Genomic DNA, 22075 nt, shown 5'->3' with positions numbered 1-22075 from the left:
TGCGTTGGGGCCATTGACGGCAAGCATGTCTTGGTTGAATGCCCTGCCAACTCTGGGAGTGCAGATCGAAATTACAAAGGATCATTCAGCAAGTCGTTGCTTGCTGTTTGTGATGCACACTGCAGGTAAGGCTCTCTATTATGACAATCTTGGCATGTTCAGTTTGCAGACACCTTCTTAATAATGAGGCCGACCACAGGTTTGCATGACTGCTGACTATCAGGTAGCGATGAATAAATAAGACACACTGTCAATCTCAATGCCATGCAGAGGGCAACATTTCGTTTAAGCCCTTTGGGTTTCAATCCATGTATAAAATCATTGAGCCATAATCAAAAATGATGACTTCTTACTTACACTTGCTAGGTTAGAGCAAAGCAGAACTGTGTATGATACCCGCGCAGCAGAGCCTTGGAATGTTAAGAAATGCCGTACAAACTATGGCAAACAAATGTTGCAGCATACCTTACCGACACTTCTGAACCAGTTGCACTGCCACAAGAATCTTGATGTCTCCAATATTTCTCTGAAAGAATTGCCCCAAATATTCGTGTAGTTCTTCGTTTTCTTGCTATTACCATTTTGAGTGCACCTGTCAGTTCTGCTGTCCTTTATTTTCTCCTCCCTGTGTTTGCCTTTATAGTCTCTTTGACCTAATATAGTTCTTTTTTCTTTTACAAGCAGAATGTACTGCTTACTGAACGTACATGTGTCATTCTATGTACAGAACATACGAGTTTTTTCTTACTATTTGTTTGATGTCCTATTCCGCCGCCGTCAATGCTGCACTGTAAGAGGAAGCCAGGACCTCTCAAGCTGTCTATACAGCTTTTTCCCTGGCTGTCCTCGCAACACCTAGTTGCGGAAATAAACCTTCAAACCTTCAAAGTGCACATTCTCAGCAACTGCAACATGTAGTGACCTTTAAAACATAACTTACAGGTACAAATCATTAGAGCAGTTGTCAGAAACACATTCATTGCTACTCAATCTGCACTGAATTTCAAACTATCTTCCATACAGGTTCCTCTACGTTGAAATGGGGCACTTTGGAAGCGACTCTTATGGCGGAATTTTCGCCTCGTCGACGCTCCAAAAAAAGATTGCTGGTGGCGAGTGGGGCTTTCCCACTGCAAGGCCTCTAGGTGGTGAGGGGCCGCTGCCCTATTTCTTCGTGGGGGACGAGGCCTTCCCGCTGAAGGACTACACGATTCGGCCTTTTCCAAGACGAGGTAGAGGACCACATCTGAAGTTTCAATGCACTTAAAACGTAAAGAGCTATGTCACTGGCATGATCAAGCAGTGAAGTGTGCATCTGTCATAATCTGAATTTTCAATATTTTTTTCCTCTCCAAATATTGCATGCCTAGTTTCATCAATGTTTGTCATATTTTACCATTTCAAGAAAGCTGTAACACAGGCCATGTAAAGCATTCTAAGAGTTTTGTGTTGCATGCCACAAATTTGTCAGCCCAGCCTTTGCAGTGTCACTTTTTCATCTAACTAGGACGTTTGTGGTTCATTCCTGTAAACCGGTGACCTTGCTGTTAACAAGTGTATCGAAATCACATTACAGAAATGCCGCTCTAGGTGTGCATTGGCAGGAGTACTAGAAAAAACAATACACATGCAGTAACTTTTCTACACTTGGCAGCAGCATGAGCCTTAAGTATTCTTCATGCTTGAAACTTTTCAGCTTCAGTGAAGGCTCCAAGGTCATGCTTCCCATGCAAACAAGTAGACTGTTTGGTCTCACAGTGCATTGCTTGCGACTGAGAAGTGCATGCAAATGTTCTCTATACTTCATCACTCATGTTCTTGTCTTCAGCCCTGCATGAAACTGCGGTGCAGTGCAACTACGAGCGCCGGATTTTTAATTATCGGCTGAGCCGGGCACGCCGCATCATCGAAAATGCGTTTGGCATCCTGGCACAGAGGTGGAGGATTCTGCGGCGACCCTTTAAGGCAAAAATAGTTAACATCAATAGATATGTTGGTGCATGCATAGTGCTGCACAACTATCTCCTTAAAGAGTCCGCAGAATCCTCCTCCATGTACTGCCCGCCAGGCTCTGCCGACGCTGAAGATTGGGAGGGCCGCCTCTGTCCTGGAAGCTGGAGGAGTGACGACTCCAGCTCGGCCTTGAGGGCTCAAAGGCTCACAGGCTGCAACGCAACACGGTATGTGATTTGTTATACAGCTGTTTGTTCCAATCATTGCACTACATGTGCCACCAAAACAGGCGCATACATTAGGTGTCCGGCATTGTCAATCATACTTGTTCAACTTACTAAACCTCATGTAATTTGTTTTGATTTCTTATGTACAGAAAATCTCAAAGGAAAAAAGTAACCCAATAAACTAGAGGGTTCTGTAGAACCCAGTTTCAGAAGTCCTCGTTTATAATGGTACACATCAGAGGCTCGGAGCATTTCGGCACTGTGTGACATGCAGCACTGGAGTTGGCTTATCAAGATAATGAAATATAACTTGAGTGCAATTTCTTCCCAGGCATGCCAAGCAAGTACGTGAAAAGCTCACGCACCACTTCGTCACGGCAGGTGCAGTACCGTGGCAACATGGAATGGTGACCGGAAATCACGAGTAACCAGAGGTGGGTTACACAATGGTGAATTTTATTTTATACAATAAGTGCTTGCAAGATGATGTTTTGCTTGATAAAAATATGTACTGTCTGTAGCAAAAGTTGACAGTCCTCCATGCCTTTGCTTCTAAGGGTATAGCACACTGTAAACTTTTGCAACAGATGGTACTTTTACATGAAGAGGGAAAATATGAGCTTCTTTCATAAGAACAATGCATGAAGTGAGGTCATTCATAAATTAAGTGCAAGTAACATTAGCAGTGAGTAGTTGAAGATGAAGATTGCACAAGTGTTTGTAAGTAAAAAGCCATTGGTAATTTTTATCGGTTCCTTATTTTAAAAATATCACATAATCACATTGATCACAAAAAATAAACAGGAACATAAATACTAGGCACATCGATATCAACTTGTACTTTTAAGGGCAGTCACGTCGCCGCAGTGGCTCAGTGGTTACGGTGCCAGACTGTTGACCTAAAAGATGCAGGTTCAATCCCTGCCTCCACTATGACGTCCCTTATAGAGTTGCTTTGGGACGTCAAGCCCCAGAAAACTCGACTGTGATATTACAATTCTACAGCCAACCTTACACAAAGTGTGGCTGGGTGATGGCTTATGGGTTTAAACTTCCTAAAGCGACTCGGGCTATGTGGGACTGGGATCAAAAAATATCCCAGTTTAGTCATGTCACGTAAAACAGGGCTAAAAATGGGAACTTCTGCGGTTCAATACAATAAAATCTGGATTAGCATATGTTAACTTGAGTACTATAAATTACATTGTAGCGCTTAAAAAAGGAACCTAAAAAATGACTAAGTCGCAATTGCACATTCATTTGTATAAAACATTTGCAGTTAATGAAAAATAAAAGCACAAAAAATATCACAGTTTAGTCATGTCACGTAAAACAGGGCTAAAAATGGGAACTTCTGCGGTTCAATACAATAAAATCTGGATTAGCATATGTTAACTTGAGTACTATAAATTACATTGTAGCGCTTAAAAAAGGAACCTAAAAAATGACTGAGTTGCAATTGCACATTCATTTGTATAAAACATTTGCAGTTAATGAAAAATAAAAGCACATCAACACTACAGCGTGTTCCGCAATTAAACGTGCTCCATAGAATGCACCTCATAGCTAAACCAGTGAATTGTTCAAGCTCAATTATCGCAAATACATGGCATTTGGTCGGCAGAATTGCTTTCTACCACATTTCTTTGGGGTACTTGCCTGAATCAATAAGAAGAAGTCGGATATTCCCATAGTTTGCAGCAACGACGAAACGAAATGGGTCGCTCTCTCGGTGATTGCACTGCTGGTGCCATCTCGTTGGTCAACCATGGAGATTAGGCAAATGAGGGGGTTCTTTTGTGGGAGGTTTGAAGACTTTTCAGCAACTGCTTTATCAATGACCACAAAAGGCTTAGTTTGGCCAAAACTGCACCAAGTTTGAAGTTTCTTAGGGTAGAGCACCTTCAAAACCTCCCACAAAACTCTGCCCCACCTCCTCTGCCGAATCTCCATGGCCGACAACGAGACGACACCACCAATACAATCGCAGAGAAACTGGCCCATTTCATTTCATCGTTGCTGCAAACTATGGGAATATCCGACTTCGTCTTATTGATTCAGGCAAGTACCTCAAAGAAATGTGGTAGAAAGCAATTCTGCCGACCAAATGCCATTTCTGCACGAAATTTGAGCTCAACCAATTCACTGGTTTAGCTGTGAGCAGCGTTCTACAGCGCGCCTTTAATTTCGGAACAGTCTGTATGTTAATTATTCAATCCTGCCCTGCACCTGCAGGCTATACGTCATGACTTCAATGTTGTGCATGAGGTCTTCAGCCAGGTGTTGTGGCATGAGTCTCATGCGGGCGTCCAACAGCATACAAAAAAGTCCGATGGGATCCCTCTGCTGTTGCCGCTGTTGCCGCTGTTCCCTAATCTGAGCCAAATGGCTCACACAAGCCCTCATGACGTCATCGCCAGCATTCCTGCAGACCAAGCAATTTAGTGTAGTGCAAACTGGTTAGTCAGTTCACCAACCGTCATGGAAGGAAATCATGGGCAAAAGAGATTGGACAAGGGAGAGCAACAGACAAACCGCAGTCTCACAGTTAACCTTACTGCAAATGCCTTCAACTTTGGGAACACAAACATGTACACTCTCAGTAATGATCAGATTGCAAAACTCACCCAGAATTTTCTGTTGTTCTCTTCTGCGACGTGCGTGGCCTATAATGCAATACAAAGTTTTCTTCATTAGACGAAAGAACTTGTCTTGGTCCGCCTGTTTAGCAAAGTAATTGTTTTGCCAGAAACTCTGCCCACGTACCGTTTTGCAGGTGTCAGCTCAGCGGCATCCTGCTCATGCACGTCAGGACTGCATCTGCAAGACGAGTATCATTAGGGCACTTTTCTTGCACGTGCAATTTATAGCAGAACACAACCTAGTGCAAAGTAGGTGGACGACAAGAATGTGAAAATCTACCAGGGTATTGCAAATTTTACTTACTCTTGCTCCCAGGTTTCTCCTTCGGCATCGCTGCCAGTGGCCTGAGGCAGTAGCTCCACATGCCCCTCCTGCGTTGCCTGCGTGGAGCTGCAATGCCAGAGATCAAGGATAATTATGCAGCAGCATGATAACAGACTGTGCAAAGGCACCATGAATATGTTCTTTGTTTTCGCTGATGGCAACAGTTTAAACAAGACCGCTTTAAAAAAAGACTGCTTTCAAAGCTCTGCTCCTGCTGTACTTTTGGGCCTGTAGCGTGCCATCGTGGTCCGGCAGCCGAAGACGACGACTGTCCCAGTACGCCTGCCAAGCACGCGCAGACTGGATTTTCATGGCTGCTTAACTGCAAGGCCGGCGCGGCGCTGTTCCATCCAAGCCTGGCTGAGCGCGTCCAGCCGAATATATTTGTGGAGACCTGACGATGACTGGTGCCCACGATTCGTCTCCACAAATTTGGTGACCCGGACGTGATGCGGTGCCGGCGGAACAAGGCCTCGATTGTGAGGAACCAAAGTTCCGAGTCCGATGACCAGAAGTCGGGGAGCTTGAGGGCGGAGACCGCGGACTCATGAAGTGACAGCGTGCGAGGCGACGGAGACGGCACAGGAGTGGAGGGATCCATGGCCAGGGCTTACACGATGGAAGGTAGGCGGGGTCTCGAGCTCCGGCCAGCGGTAGGCCTAGCGAAGCGGCTGATGCAAAGCGCAGGGCAGGAGCAGAGAACGAAGACGCGAAGTCCGGAGTCACCAAATTTGTGGAGGCGAATCGACTGCGCCGTTCTCCTAGTTTGTGATACATCAACCGGTCGCCCTCGCCCCTACGTGCCTCCACCATACCGAAGAACCGTCTTTGATGCCCTCCATTGTTTGGCCCATCCTGGCATTCGCGCAACACAGCGCCTTGTCACGGCTCGCTATGTCTGGCCTCGCATCAACGTCGACGTTCGCCGCTGGTCGCGCGCGTGCCTGAGCTGTCAGAAAAGCAAAGTGCATCGACACACTGCGACGCCGCTTGGCACGTTCCCGTCCCCGGACGCCCGCTTCAGCCATCTGCATGTCGACATTCTCGGTCCCCTTCCTACCTGCGGGAACCACCGCTACCTGTTAACCTGCATTGACAGGTTCACGAGATGGCCTGAAGCGATGCCCCCTCTGGACATAACGGCGGAGTCGATCGCAAGAGCACTCATCACACTGTGGATAAGCCGCTACGGTGTCCCTTGCACCATTACGACTGATCATGGTCGTCAATTTGACTCCACCTTATTTGCTAACCTCTCTCGGCTCCTCGGCGTCAATCACATCAAGACGACCTCTTACCACCCGATTTCCAACGGTGTCATTAAGCATTTTCACCGGCAGCTGAAAGCTTCACTTATGGCGTCCGCTTTTCCTTCACCATGGATTGAGCGCCTACCCTTCGCCCTGCTTGGTCTCCGCACTGCACTTCGCAGTGACTCTTCTACCTGTGCAGCAGAGCTAACGTTTGGCACTACTCTCTGTGTCCCTGGCGAATTCTTCGAGCCCTCACCACCCACGCCTGCTGACGTCTCAGATTACGCCTACCGCCTACGTAGCGCTATGAGCAGTGTAGTTCCACCACGTCAACGCCAGTATTCCCGTCGTGTCCACGTCCTCTCCGACCTTCAGCGGTGCATTCACGTCTTTGTTTGCCACGACGCCGTACGCCCGCCCTTACGGCCACCATACGATGGTCCGTACCAAGTGCTCCGGCGTGCTCCTAAGCACTTTCTCCTGCTCATCAACGGCCGGCAGGACACAATCTCAGTTGACCGCGTTAAACCTGCTCATCTTGACACCGACGTCATCGCTAACTGTGCCGCTGCATTCCCTCCCGACCGTGCCAGTCCTCGTCGCGTACGATTTGCGCCAAGCCTATCCGCTTTTCGCCATTCACACCTTGCTCGTGGCTTCATCGCTAGAGGGGGGGCCCTGAAGCGTGCCATCGTGGTCCGGCAGCCGAAGACTACGACTGTCCCAGTACGCCTGCCAAGCACGCGCAGACTGGATTTTCATGGCTGCTTAACTGCAAGGCCGGCGCAGCGCTGTTCCATCCAAGCCTGGCTGAGCACGTCCAGCCGAATATATTTGTGGAGACCTGACGATGACTGGTGCCCACGATCCATCTCCACAGGCCTAAGTTGGCCAGCTGCTCAATCGGCAGTTCATTTATCATGTTTATTTCCATGTTGCCTTGGCAGGCCCATACCATGCGGTATAGGTCTTAGGTTGTACCTAAAAAGCCTCTTTTTTGTCACTAACCTTTCACCACCGTCATCAGCAGCATGGACAAAGCTGAAAAGAAATTAACGTACATATTTTACACCAGAATGAACTTTTTGAATAACCAAGTGCAGTTGCTTGTGAAATTTGTTTGCGCAAGATTAGTTGTTTTTTTAGTGGCCTATTTGTTTCTCACCTTGTACCATCTTCCTCTGTACTGCATAGGACTCTGGAAAAACAAATTATGTAGTTCAACATTTCATGATCCACTCTCATGAAAGCAAATACAGCTGCTTGATTACACGCAGAGATAACAGTACTACTGCTCAATGCACTGAGGCACAGATGAGAGGGTGACTTGTAAACATGTGACTTGGACATTGACTGCCTTAGCAAAAGAAATCCTAGCGTTCAGCTTAATGTTGCTAGCAGTGTAGATATGTAACAAGAATACTGCTAGAGGGACTAAGCATATAGTTTGATAACACTAAACTAGCCTTTCTGCTTAGACTACCCCAACAATCACTTTCATGCTATGAGGTGCCTGCGTTTGTTCAATGGAGTGCTCTATGAGATGCCCGTGTTGTTCAACTACCATATTTTTGGCCTTGTAAAAGTCACATTATGCTTGTTCTGGCTCTGTTCTCCTTTTCACATGTATTTCTACATCAAGTGTTGCAAAAGTTCTCATTACACCAGCAAATTAAACTCACAGTGCAGGCTGCAGTGAAGATTCCATGAGCTCCATCATGGATTCAAAATGCGGCCATTTCACAGTAGGGATATCTGCCGCCCCAGCTCCACTCTTCTGCTTTTCTTTTATTTCCTGGCGTTTCCTAATGTAGATATCCTTCAAATTTTTAAATTTTTTCTCTGCCTGGGTGCCTGGAAGATAAAAACGTTCTCATGAATATATATGGCAAATAAAATAATCATCATTCAAAAAACGCTGTGCATTCAGCTTGTTTTGTCTGACTGTGCCTGAAAGCTCAAAGTGTTGCTTCTTTCAAGTAATCACTGCTGTGGCTTATCTCTAGAACTTTGTGCTGCATGGAGATGCTGATGCACGTGCATGTTCCGCTTGTGCACATTTTGTGCTGTCGTCGAAGTACCGCAGTTGGGTGAGCATGGAAGTGCGTAGCAATAATAACTTGCACCTGAGCAAGCGTTTCACAAGGCGCGGGGAGAGAAAAAAAGATAAGAGGCCGAGCGTACACTGTCCTCGCAGTAGCCAACGCACGTGTCTACGTGCACACAATGCACGCTTTTACGCGAGCGTAAAAACACACGTCTCGGCCCTAGTCTTCTCCGATTTCGAGCGAAACGGGGACGAACGCCAAGCGGTAGAAGGAAAAATCAAGTTCGGAATATGTTTTCATCGTGTGTAAACATGAGCACGCGCTCTTGTGAGGAAAAACATGCTGCCCTCGTCATGCATGCTACAACAATACGAACTGAGCACATCTAAAAAACAAACGCGGGATACTTACGGGTTAAGCCGAATAGTCTTCCAATTTCTTCCCATGTGCAGTCCTTTTTAGTTCGGTTTTTAAATTCGGGGTGGTGTTTGTCATACAAAAATCTGTACTCGCGCACAGCGTTGATGAGCAGCTCTGCGGAGTACTCCATCTTTTGAGTGACCACGCTGGTGTGACGCCGATTTTGATCTTGCCGCCGGGAATGAACTACCGGATGTAGGTGACGCTTTCGTCAACTTCCGAAGCGCCGCTGATTGGTTCAGTGGTTTGCGACTCGCAGTCGCGAAGCTGAAAAATCGAGCAGCGAGCGACTGGCCTGCGACTGTCGCATTTCGACCAGGGCGACCGTTTGCGACTGTCGCTTTTCGACAGTCGCGCGACCTCTGCGACTCGCAAGTGTGAACGGGCCTGAAAAGCGACAGTCGCAAACGGTCGCCGTGGTCGAAAAGCGACAGTCGGGGGCCAGTCGCTCGCTGCTAGATTTTTCAGCCTCGCGACTGCGAGTCGCAAACCGCTGAACCAATCAGCGAGCGAGCCAAGCTTCCGGCAACGACACCGCTCGCGGGCGCGCCGGGCGACGACCTGCGCTGCTCCCAGCTGGCTGCCCTAGTCGTCGCTAAGCCTAGCCGGTTTCATATCGATATCGCGGCTGAGGGCGCTTCGTATCCTGGCCAGCGCTAGTATTTAAGATGCTGCTTTCGTCACCGCTTTATTGTGGGCCTCGTATTATAATAATATCAAGACATGCTCGACTTCCGCGACGCCTTCAGCAGCGGGGCTAGCAGACAACAGTCGAGCCGCATGGAGCAGCAGTAGCAGCAAAGCGGCTATGGGAAGAAATTTGCTTGTGTCGCAGTTATCACTTCTACCAGCAACTCGGTAGTGGCCAGCGATCTTCAAAAATGATTCATTTTTTACATTTCTGTACCCAAGGGCTTGGTATGAACGCGAACAAGCAATATTGGCGCATTTTTCTGACGGCGGCGGCCGGCATACTGCAGGCTGGTAGGTCGGCCCTGCAGAGAAGCGCGCCTCTGTCATCATGACGCTTGTACGACCGCGGTGCACATCAAAACCATCACGACAACCTCATCTTCGCTCGGGTCGTTCTAGTACATTGCGAATAGCAGTTCAGACGACGGAGCGCGAGTACAGGAGGCGCGGCCAAAACAGACGAAACTCTCGAAAGCGCGCAAACAACGTGATTCCCGAGAGTTTTCGCTTCAAACGAAAATCTAACGAGAAGGCGACCCGCTGGTCGCGCTTGCAAGTGTGAACAACGGTGTTGTCGAGCTGTTGCTTGGTCGCAAGCGACTGCTCGTCGCGTGCCCTTTGCGACTCGCAAGTGTGAATGGGCCTTAACCCCCTTTCTCTGCAGTTGTGCGGCGGGCAGAAAAAGAAACCCGCAATGAACATGCTTTTACCGCCAACCCGGACGCGGCAGACAATGCGCAATGCACTTCACTATCACCCCCAACACGAAACAATCATTTCTGGCGCAAATTAAAACATAAAATATTACCGCTTTGGATATCTCCTTTGGCGTCATGTCTGACGCTAGGAATTAAAAAAAAATAAAAACCACGCGCTTGATTTGCGACGCTGGGTTCCATCAAGTACATGGTAGAAACAAGAATCCTTTGGAGTTACCGAAAAGCGCACTTGGTTTTTGCGTCCTTTCCGGGCTTGAGTCGGGCTTGTGCAGTTCAAGAGCTGGGAAAAGTAGGTCAGGTTTTCGCGTGGGTCCGGCCCAATCAACAAATTACGGCCAGAGCAGAGCTCTGCAATGCGCACACATGGGCACAGAAAAAACCTAAGAGTCCACTGCAGCACTCGAGATCCCATCTTACGGTAGTTACAGGGAAGTGCACCTAAAGTTTGCCCCCGCTGCATTCTTTCAAAGAATGGAGAAACTGGTTGTAATGGGTGCTGTCACAATATCTCTCTGAACACCAATGGCCTAGAGCTGCCCGTGCAGTTCCTGGACATGTCCTACATTGTAGAAAAAAAAAGTTAGAATATTGGAAAAGTTAAAGGTACAGTAATGGAAATATTGAAGGTTATGGTCCGTTCTTTCTAGATGTAGCAAAATCTGAAAATTTTTTCATCGCCCGTATCGAGCAGTTGTCGATAGGAAAAACGTCGATAGGAAAAAAAATGCAAGCCTCTCGATGGGAGATTGCTATAATGAAATCTTCCAGTATATGAGAAAAATGCGTTGATACATTTTTTCGCGGTCGAAAATGCTTTTGTCCGGAATTTTTTGGTATGAAATGGCTGAGAATGAGAGACGGCAATCCTTGATAACTGCTCTGGGCCGAGTGAGGTAAGTTTTTTTTTCTATTGCTAAATATTTTTCGTATGTTGCGCGTGTAATATTACTTCTGACCAGTTTTCGTTGTGTTAGCTGCTTATGCGCCAATAAACCCAACACAGCACAACACAGTTTTCGTTGTAAGTCGCTAAGCATGCAGTGTTTTGTAAAGCACCCGCTATCCAAACTCATATATTTTTTTTTCCCAGTAAAGCCCTACCTCGGTCACGTAAAGCAACAAATTATCTTGGAAACACATCAACAGCTAGCGGCGTTATGTAGACGCGCGTGAGGCAAAGTCAGTAATCGCCTCATTGTTCCGGCGTGTGACGCCCGGCTCAATTTTCGAAGTTACTACGTCTGAAAATCATCATCCTCAGCCTGACTACGCCCACTGCAGGGTGAAGTCCTCTCCCATTGGTCAATGGGGCGCGCTTCTCCGTAACGTTTTTTGACATTTTTTTGGCTTCACCCACTTCATTTTCGTTCTCAACCGGACGTGGCGTCAACGCGCCTTTCTCGGCCGGTCCTAGAGCATCTCGGGAAATCGCTAGGTGCGCCCGACGCTACAGAGCGCTGTACCGCCGCGCCCGTTTCGTGAACCTCGGCGTACCCGTTCCGACACGAGTTCAGCTATGGCGTTCGTGCGTGGTGCGCTCGTCGGCGACCGCCAGCTGAACTTTCTGCGCAGTTCTCGCTTGCGGCTTTCGCCGTTAGTAAGAACGTGCACTTCAAGCTTTGGCGGTCACGACTCTGTCAGCCTAGCTGAAGAGATGCGCTCTCGGCGCGCCGATTTTGACGTTCTGTATGTTGGCGGCAACGACCTCGACAGAGGAGATGGCCAGCGAGAAATCACCAGCCACATAAGGGTATGCATTTTGTGTAAAATACGCACAATCATCTCAAATTTCGCTTCGTGAAGTGCTGTACGGCTTACCCACTTACCTCGTGCATAGCATAACTTCGTTCTACTGCTGTAAGAGCACGTGGGTAGTGTCGTGCTCGTATTTAAAGTTTTGCCGCGGCACTACAAGGATCCGCCTCAGGCGTGCTTTGAGGACCGCCGTCTGACAGCCACGCTGACGCGCTTGTCGGGCGCGCGCATTCACAACCCCGAGGTAAACGCTGAACTACAATGTCGCAAGTTTTCTCGTGCATTGAGGACTCACCAAATTGTGGCGCTTGTAACGTACCTTTTTTTGTAGCATCGTTTCCTGGATGCTTCTCGGAAGCCGAAGTTGTCATTGTTCGCCCCGGAACGATACCACGTAGCGAGAGATCGGGGCATCGATCAGATGTCTAAGATTATCGTCGCGGCCTTCGTCAAGATACAAGGACCAGGGATCGCTTCGGCTTCAAGGGCAAGACCAGTAGAGTTGTACGTCGAGATCCGGTGCCGTCGGTGTGGAGCAAAAGGGCACAATACTGCTGGTCCTACTGCACACCGCTGTAGGTCTACATTGACGTTGGAGCGCTCCTGCAAACGGCCCTTTTCAGTGCCGCCTCATTGCTTCCTGGTTGATTGCGGGGAGCCCGTCTCGCGGCCGTGTTCCCTCTCTTTGTCGAAATCGGCGCCAGACATCAGGACCCGCTCTACACTCTAAAAAAAAGGTAGTTGAGGTTACTACATTTTGGGGTAGTAACGACTGTCACATATATGACTACCTAGGTAGTAACTGTACGTAGTAACTGCAAGGTAGTAACATTTACTACCTCTCAGTAACTGTACGTAGTAACTGCGAGGCAGTAACATTTACTACCTCTCGAGAGAAAACACCTTAAGAAATAATCTAATGACTTTTGACATTAGAATCTTATGCATATAAGATAGTAATAGCGCAAAATAAGAGCCAAAATAAAAAAACTAGAGCAAAAACAAAAAAGAAAAAAAATGCCTGCTTTGAGGAGGATTCGAACCACCGACCTTTGACTTTCTATCCTCTAGTAGTTTCTAACCTGTTTTTATACTTTCGAACCTACCACGCTAACCACTACGCCACGCCACTTTTTTATTTATTTATTGCCTGACTTCGGCAAGAACCACAGTACACAAATACACTTACAGAGCACAATGAGCAATAATTAACAACACTATCCGCCCGGGGGTGCGTGGCTTCATCATATTAAAACTCCTTAAGCGTCACCAAAGGCTCGACTCTTTCGAGCCACTCGGGAGCTTCAGGAGCAAGTTTCTGAACTTCAATATACTTATGCATGCACTCCCGAAAATAGATCCGTGCTGGCCGTGCATCAGGATCGCAATGATATCCTGCCATTCTGGAGCGCCAAATACAATGGAGGCCCATTAGCATAATGAGGTCGAATGGTGTCCCATCCTCACTCTCTACAGGCAAGTACCGAATACCATGAGCGTCAAGCGGAAATTCCTTTTTTAAAGTCCGTTGCAAGATGTCCCAAAAGTATACCCCCTCCCAACAGTGCAAAAAAACGTGGTCTATTGTTTCTGGTTGTTTACAAATTAAACAATGTGATCCCCAAGGTAGAAATAACTGCTTCCTTTCCAAGAATTCCTTTACTGGTAGTGTTCCGGTATGTAATTTAAAGAAAAAAGTTTTTGCACTTGGCGGCACCTGCATCGCCTTCACACGCTTAAGTACGTCGCGTCCCTGGCCTCCATTGTATAAGACCCTGTACATAGGTTGTGGAAGAACTACATCGCACAAATCTTTATACAACTTCTTCCTGCTAACAGAAGATAGATATTCATACGAAAATCGAACAGACAGGAATCGAACACTCGCGACAACCTCTCTAAAGTAACCAAAAATACGTCCCGAGAAACTTTCGGTTGTGACAACAAAGTCCGGCAGTGCATTTCCGAGCCTTAATTGGCACACAGTGCGCAAAAACGGATCGCTTACATCGCGCACAAAACAAAATCTGCTTACAATCTGCCGCAGAAATAAGTGTCCAAGACTCAGGCCGCCATCCTTCACCCGCCTAAACAAATTGGTCCGGCTACAGCGTTCCCAGTCCGCAGCCCACACAAAAACGGCAAAGATCCGGTGCAGTCTCTGTACGTTCATCCTTGCACAATGCAACACTTGCATCACGTACCACAGCCTAGACATAAAAAACAGATTGCACACTGTGGCCCTTGCGAAAATTGAAAGGTGTCGCCCTTTCCACCTTTCCACCTTTTCACGCGTGGCTTGCGTCTGTGCTATCCAGTACGAATCGCTATCGCGATAACCGTCCAGTGGAACGCCTAAGTACTTTACTGGGGTCGTCACCCAGGACACGTTTGCAAAATTGCCTGGCTTCGTTGGCCATTCTCCGTGCCAAAGCCCCAGGGACTTTGACCAATTCACTTTACTACCGGTGATCTTGGTGAATTCTTTTACGCATGCCACGGCCTCGGTTATACCTTCCCGGTTCACTGTGAACACCGCGACATCATCTGCATAAGCCAGCAGCTTAACTTCTGCTGCCTGTAGCTGGAATCCTCGCCACCAGACGTTAACTTGCCAACTTATGTGCCGTGATATGTGCAGCCACAGTTGTTTCTAGTTCTTTTCATTGCGTGTAAATGTAGCAGCAGCATCTACATTCTCGCACGGGACAACAATGTTGTTGAGAAGGACCTTTCAGTGGCTGATGGCCAATGACATAAGGAAATCTTCTGTGTTAACGAAAAAGAGTCTCTGCTGAGTTTTTATTGTCGAAAGACATGAATACCTGACTTCGTGGTGACTTTCTAATGTGTCACCAGGAGTGCATGAACATGACATCAGAAACTCAACGCCCATTTTTGTGCATCTAGTAGTAAACCAGAAGAAAAAATGAGCACAAGTCAGGCACAATAGCTTGGGGTTGGTGAAAAAGTGCAATTAAGAAATCAAACTAAAGAATGGAACACATACGCGCTGCCTATATTGTATTGAAAACAAAAAACAGCACTGGCAATTTTGTTAGATTTGCTGCCGATTAGGAAGCCCTTTTCATTATATAAAAACATGGGGCATTGAGTAGCAATGTCACCGGGAATGTTAGTATACGTACATGTGCATATTGCGATCATCCATTTCCAGATCAAGGTAGTAATGGATACTACCAGGGTTATAATGAGGTAGTACAAGTGTAGTAACTGCCAAAAAACGTAGTAACAGCAGAAGTTACTACCTTGTTACTACTTAATTTTCTTTCGAGGTAGTAACAAGGTCGTAGCAACATAGTACATAGGTAGTAAGGGTTAAAAAAAGGTTGTAACAGCAGCCGTTACTACGTTTTCACTACCTTTTTTTCTAAGAGTGTAGGCCTCGTTGCAGGGTTAAACGAGTGCAGTGTGGCTTTAGAGAAGTTATGACTTGCGCTTGGCCTATAGCTACATCATTCACCCAGTGCAGTGTACCTTTGTTTCTTTAGCGACTTCTCGCGCTTTGTCGAAATCTGCTTTAAAGTTAACGCTGCACCTCGTTGAATGGGTTAACCGAGTGCAGAGCCTAGCTTTGTTTCTCTGCGCTCTAACTTGCATATAGTGCAGCTTTGTGCGCTCCTTTCTTTTGTTCTCTTCAGCCGTTTCCTGAATCCGTCCAAGAAGCCGAGCTTGCTGGATGATTGTTCGCCGCGAATGGAACCACGAGGCGATCACTGAGAAAGTGTCTACCCGCCTTGCCCCCGAGCGACCCGAGACTGGTCTTGGTTGAGATGTTGAGATATGTGTCCGGTCCTTTCTTGACCCGCGCTGCGTGAAGGCTTTTCTTTTGTTGCTGCGCCTGCCTTCAGAGGATTACAAGCGAACCATGGCAAACCCGGCTGCTAGTCCCCGTCGTGCGTGGGGGGAGGTGCTGGCTGGGGTGGTTTCGCATGCTGTAAGGTATCGGTAGTGCATGCGAGGTCATTGGGGCCGGTCGTTCTTTCTCAGCACCCCGCCGCTGTCGTCTTCAATGGACCCCCCCCCTCCCTCCGCGACGGGACGGGACGGTGGGGTGCGCTCGAAGCGAAGAATGACATTTCTTGGAACGAGGCACGCGCACGAGGGCCCGGGCCGCTCTGGTGTCCATCGCCCCGCGTTGCCAATTCGCGCTGGCTGGGCAAAAGAGCGGTGACAACTATGGGACTGAAGGGCCGCCACACGACGACACCCCGCCCCCTGTCTTAATCCCCTCGTCTTAGCGGACACAAGCCGAGGCCCAAAATCGCGCGAACGTCTCGTTCGAAAGGTCTGCAGAATTCCTGAGGATTAAGCACTGCCGGATGGAACGGCGTCAGGGCGCCGTTGACGAGGCGGGTAATAGAGATAAGGAATAGCCGGCGACAGCGTGGCTAGCCGCGAGCAGCGACGACCTGAGCTGAATGACGCGGCTAACCAGGTGTCGGGGAGGCGCCAGCTAGTAAGCCTGGGGAAGGCTAAGTCGCCAAGGAACGCGGGTCCAAGCTCGCAGTGGCAGTAACAGCGGTAACTGACCGTTTAAGCCCGATGATCCCCAATTCCGAGACGACGCCAAGGTCGGGGGGTCATCGGAGGAAACCGATCGCATGTGTTGGCGCGAGTGTGTTTTCATTTTTGTTTTTACTTTTATTTTTGCAAGGGAATGTTGAACCCCGCACGTGCAGGCACGACTATGCGTTTGTTTGTTTTTGCTTTTATTTTGATATGGAGAGGGTTATTTACCCTACGGAAGCTGGAGGGCTGGCCATGCTCTCGATGAGCCAATCATATGAAGAATGTACCACGATTGGAAGCTACCAAATGTAGGGCTTTAAAACCGGGCCCCGGATCCGGAAAAAGGGTTCTGAGCTAAGGTCAGGTGCTATGCATCTTCGGCTACGCCGAGTAGGGGGCCTCCCCTAGTGTTAGCCAGTTCCACCTTTTTGTTGTTTTCTACCTTTTTGCCGCTTAATATGTCCCCAGTGCCTAATTTTGTATGTGATGTAAATGTCTGTGCATAAACTTCAAGTATTCGCCTTATCCCTGCATCGTAACTCATCGCAAGACCGTCTCTGACGGGGCACCCCTGGTGCGAAGAACAGCTTCAGTCTTCCACTGAGTGGGCTTGCAAGGTCGCCAAGAGCCATGGGCTCGAAGCCACCTAGTATAATGCCCACTAGGGCTCAGTGCTGACAATAAACGTTTTTCAATCCAATCCAATCCAGTTAAACAAACCGCCTCTGGCGGGGTACCTCTGGTGCGAGGAAGGAAGGTAAAGAACTTGTGAAATTTACTCATGCTTCTTCCTCTGCCTGTCCCTTGCCAAAGCCAAAGCGAGCGGGGCTTCCTTTATTCGGTCTATGGTTCCAAAAGGGTCACACCATGTTCTACACACACTACAGAGGGCAAGATGGAGGGAAACGTGCAAACATCGTAGAGATATCGTTCCCTCTCGTGAACACCTCCTGATTTTAAATGTTTAGCAGCGCCACACTCGTTATTTTTTTTGAACTGTAATTATTTAGTACACAAGCATTGTTGCAGATGGCGCTGCTTACTACATTTATCTACTTTTATCGCATGTCGCTGCGTTATTGCTGTTATTGTTTGTATATTGTGGACTTTGTTGTTGGTAATTGTTACAAGTTGATTAAAAGAATGAGAGACTGCCATTTTAAGAGTATATTTACCAGAAAGAAAGAAGCCGCGGAACGTTTCCAGAGCTTTTGCCCTTCATAAGGAGAACAAAAAAGGTAGCTAAAATCAACTATACATTGCACATTCCCCAGAAGCCGTAGATTAAAGGAGTTTCTTCACGCAAAATCTCAGAACTGCCACGTGCTGGTTACCTGAACAGTATAGCATTCTGTTTTTAACTATTTCGAAAAAACGCTAACTTTGATCAGGAATAACTTTTAAACTAAACAAGGCAGATGAATGATATTTTCAGAAAGGAAGAGCAATTAGACGATCTCGAACTGTGCAAAAATTCGCTGCAGTACAATGCATATCCCAAAATTTATTGCTGATTACATTGTTCTGTTTTTATGCTTTTCAAACATGCGTGGCTAATAAACTAACTTATACACGTACTTCTAAATGCTTACCCACGCTCACTAGCATCAGATCTCAAAGTATCTCGAAAGATTTTTCTCTAGGTGCAAGAGGTTTTTCACAATTTTGCATTTCCTGAGACAAGTTGAGCTCAACTGCCAGCTCAACTGCATTTGCGTTTTCTTTTCCAGTTGAAACAAATTTGCAGCTATCGTTAAACCAAATGCATCTTTTGAAAGCAGAGAAAACTTGCTTTTCGGAGATATCTGAACCATATTTATGAAGTGAACGAGCGAGGTACAGTCGACGTACAAATATCACCAAAAATGGTTCCCGCTCATAGTCAGAGTGGGACCGCCACCTTAATTGGTCCAGTAGAGTGAAGAGCTGGGCGAGTTAATGGGTGCATGATTGTAGAAAGAAAATCAGCGCAAAGGACGGGGACACGGAACTGGGAACACAGCGTCGTCCTGTGTTCCTGTTCTGCGTCTCCGTAATTTGCGCTGTTTTTTTTTTTGCTTAATTGGCCATGTACTTGTGCCAATTTAAGTGTACTTCCTGTGAATTTTGCACAAAAGTAGTGTATTCTTCCATTCACCAATTTTACAAACTGAGTTGTTTTATCTTTTGGTCACATCAGAAGAGAGGTGTTAGTATAGGTGTAATTTACTTGGAGAATACAAGAAAATAGCTTGCGATGAATTTTCTCATATTTTAGTTCTGCCTGGGGGGGAATGCATTACGCGCAATACGGTGTTACTGTGAACCAAACACCCAGGGCTCTCAGCTGGGCAAAGCGTGTGTTATATGTGGAGGTGCGAATATGGCCATGGGGCGCTGGTCGTCTTGCATGCACAGCAGGAAGTGCTTTGTGTCTAGACCATCCAGGAGAGAATGTACAAGGACGGGAGGATAGTACAAACGCTAAAAAAAAAGAAAAGCTAGTTGGGGCTCGAAACGCATTTTCGGTTCCAGCAAGTACCACCGTTGGAGAAAAGCAACCAGTTTACGCGCCTTGCAGTGCGAAGGGGAAGGTCCTGGGAAGGGGAGGCAGGGCTACGTACGACGCACGCGAGGTCGTGGGGTCACGGTGTCCAGGGAAGCGTTTCGAATGAATTACGGTATTGCTAGAAGACTGGTCGTTGACCGAGGCCGACAAGGAGAACTACTTGTCACTACCCGCGCGAGATGTCTATGGTAGAAGCTTGGGCGAGTTGGTGGTTGTCTCTTCTTCAGGTCCGTGTCTTTTTTGCGCTGTTTTAGAATGAGATGTCTATGTTTTCTTGCAGCAGCCCCTCGGGAAAGGGTTAAATTCTTCCACTCGCAACTGTCGGTATCCAGCGAAGTTAACGATGGGACGCTTCGCAATACATCGCCGAGCCGGCTGCCTTCTCTCTTGTCTGTCTCCCCGACAAGAGCTACTCACTGCGGTTCAGGCAAAGGAGACGGACAATAGCCGCGGGCGAGAGCGAAGGGCACCCCCCCCCCCCCCCACATGAATGGCAGTAGAGGAATGCCACTGGAGCCTCCACTACGGCTCGTACCATTCTGGCGCAGGCTTGGTTGCTGCGTTTCGCCGTAATCGCTTGTCAGCGAAGTGAACACAGCACCGTGCCTTCCCGTGAATAGTCAAAGCAGGAACGTCGCGGCCACATCGGCATTCGCAGGATAGCGCCGTGCTGTCGCTTATTTTCTCGCTTATCCTCTCACAGTTAAAAAGTCACCCTGTTGCGGCACGCCATCCACGGCTTACGACACCACGCCTGTCACACCCCTTCGTACTTCAAGCGTTTCTCTTCTTGGTATGAAAGTATTAGCCGTTGCAGCCACCAGTTCAAGCAGCGAGAAAAATTTCAGCGCCGCAGGATTCGTAATGAAGGAGCGCCGTTCTTGTTTCGATCAAGCCATCATCAATGAACAACTTGTTCTTGCATATAAAGTGATATAAAGTGATAAATCTATACCTTTATGCGTTGTGTCTGGTGTATATTCGCAAACTGTCACCTTGAATGCGAGGTCAAAATTTGAATGTCATTGAAATGAACTCAAGTTCTCTTTTTGTGTCGTCGCCGCTTTGCAGGTCGTGCCGGGCCCGAGCATGCTCAGGGTCCTTCAGTGTCGGGCCGGGCTTCCTGCCGGTAGGGTACGGCCCGGGCCGGGCGCGGGTTCGAAATTGCGGCCCGTGCACATCTCTATTCGGGAACGTAACCACACTTCCTTTTGTGAAAAAGGAGCTATGTGCAGAGTTTAAATGGAGGAAGTATGAGGCTACAATGAAGCCAATTACAGACTTCTGTAAAAGAGCCATAGGAATTTCAAGAGCATGCTATACGTAATGCTAGTTGCCTCAGTTACAACTGATGCAGTCAAGTATTATTTCATATTTTTTTTTACCCAACAGCCATTTAAAGGGTCAGTCTACTGAATTTTATCGACCATATTTTCTTTGCGGCAACCGCGATAGCTCTTTACTCAAATTACCGTTTAGCCAGCTGTGGTGCCAAGGAGTGCGGTAGAACATTTTAAAATAGAATTTATTAATGTGGGAACACATCTGTATGAGATGGTAGTCTCATCTGGCAACCATCTGGATTTCCGCCGCGCAGCGACAAACATGGCGGCGCCCGTCGAAGTGGACCTCTCGCTTCGGACTGAATTCTCGTTGTTGCTGCCTTTTTCAGTGCGTTCACTGGCCATAAATGGGGCGCCTGTCTTTCGCTTCGTCTCATCTCGCCTATAAGAAAACATATAAGAGATAAATTTGCTTAATTTTAATAATTAGAGTGATGATTCTGCCGCCGTCCTGACGACCAGATGGCGCCACTATAGGCTGTTTATTTTTGCGTCTCTGCTAGCATACGCTGAACTAAAAGTGGGAATGTGCCTGCGTTTTGCGTACGTGTAACTATAAATATTCATGTGATTTACAGAAAAAGCGAGCGGTACGCCTTCTACAGTTTACTAGAACAAAACGTGCATTTCTCTGACATTGGGGCATAGAAATGGTACGTAGTATATTCACTTATGCTTCTACAAAAAAAGACTACCACTTTCTTGAACAAAATGAACGTATGGGGTCGCCACCATGCTTTTTTACGCGACTTTTAACGCGGAAATAAAATATAAATTCCAGCCTAAACCGGGCGAAGACCCCACGTTATTGATATTATAGGGTGCCAACTACCAGAATATGCCATTATTTATACACTCATCTCGGTGAGTAGACTGACCCTTTAATGTCTGAAGATGAATATGTACCAAACATATCGAAGGATCAATTATGATGCCTGGAAAAAGTTGTACAGCAACATATATATGCTCAAATCTCGATAAGCAGGAATACTGAAGCATTAAAAAAAATAAAAACTTTTTCCTTTTGTTCAGGCTCACGCACCGGCTACAAACATATTCTTTATACATAGAAATAAAACTTGAAATACATAACTGTGTAAGAAGCCACTTGGTCAAAAGCATAGCTAAGTATGACAGAAAGGAGTCTGTAGGAAATGCACAGAAGTAGGCATGCAGTGTGGCAGCGGCGCGACAGGTGCGCTTTTTAATCTCGCGCGCGCTCTGAAGAACATGGGTTTATGGTTTATTGGGGTTTTAACGTCGCAAAACGACTCAGGCTATGAGGGACGCCGTATTAAAGGGCTCCGGAAATTTCGACCACCTGGGGCTCTTTAACGTGCACTGACATCGCACAGTACACGGTCCTCTAGAATTTGCCCTCCATCGAAATTTTACCACCGCGCCCGGGACCGACCCCGCGTCTTTCGGGTCAGCGGCCGAGCGCCATAGCCACTGAGCCACCGCGGCGGATAGAAAGACATGACGGGGAAACGTCGAGGAGGCAACGCTCCAGTGCTGGCAGTGCACGCTGCCTCCTCGCGCAAACGTCGAGAAGGCAACGCTGCAGTGCACGCTGCCTCTTCGTCTCCTCGCGCGCAGCCCCGTCCGCTAAATAT

General features: G+C 47.5%; 1 protein-coding gene and 1 pseudogene across 1 annotated transcript; one reads left to right on the top strand and one right to left on the bottom strand.

The window, feature by feature from the left end:
* Positions 1-4342: 4342 nt before the first annotated feature.
* Positions 4343-8998, bottom strand: LOC149327214 (uncharacterized). Its single transcript, XM_089563299.1, has 8 exons — positions 8860-8998; positions 8083-8254; positions 7566-7598; positions 7409-7441; positions 5127-5213; positions 4947-5000; positions 4808-4846; positions 4343-4605 (listed from the first exon to the last, which is right to left on the bottom strand). Exons 1-8 carry the CDS (start codon positions 8996-8998, stop codon positions 4389-4391), a joined length of 774 nt encoding a protein of 257 aa, XP_089419425.1. The 3' UTR covers positions 4343-4388.
* Positions 8999-11796: 2798 nt separating this feature from the next.
* The window catches only part of LOC149327212 (uncharacterized), a 63089-nt pseudogene continuing 52810 nt past the window's right edge, over positions 11797-22075 (top strand).

The sequence above is a fragment of the Amblyomma mixtum genome, chromosome 10, assembly GCF_055824585.1.
Source record: "Amblyomma mixtum isolate Tamu chromosome 10, ASM5582458v1, whole genome shotgun sequence".
In the NCBI taxonomy this organism is placed as follows: Eukaryota; Metazoa; Arthropoda; class Arachnida; order Ixodida; family Ixodidae; genus Amblyomma; species Amblyomma mixtum.
This window is presented reverse-complemented; position numbering and strand designations above follow the sequence as displayed.

Excerpts from the sequence above, each read along its gene's own strand:
- LOC149327214 (XM_089563299.1), bottom strand. The coding sequence starts at position 8,998 with ATGGAGTACTCCGCAGAGCTGCTCATCAACGCTGTGCGCGAGTACAGA. Across the intron at positions 8,255-8,859 it reads AAGACTATTCGGCTTAACCC|GCACCCAGGCAGAGAAAAAA; the intron begins GTAAGTATCCCG and ends TTTATCTTCCAG. Across the intron at positions 5,001-5,126 it reads GGAGAAACCTGGGAGCAAGA|ATGCAGTCCTGACGTGCATG; the intron begins GTAAGTAAAATT and ends CTCGTCTTGCAG.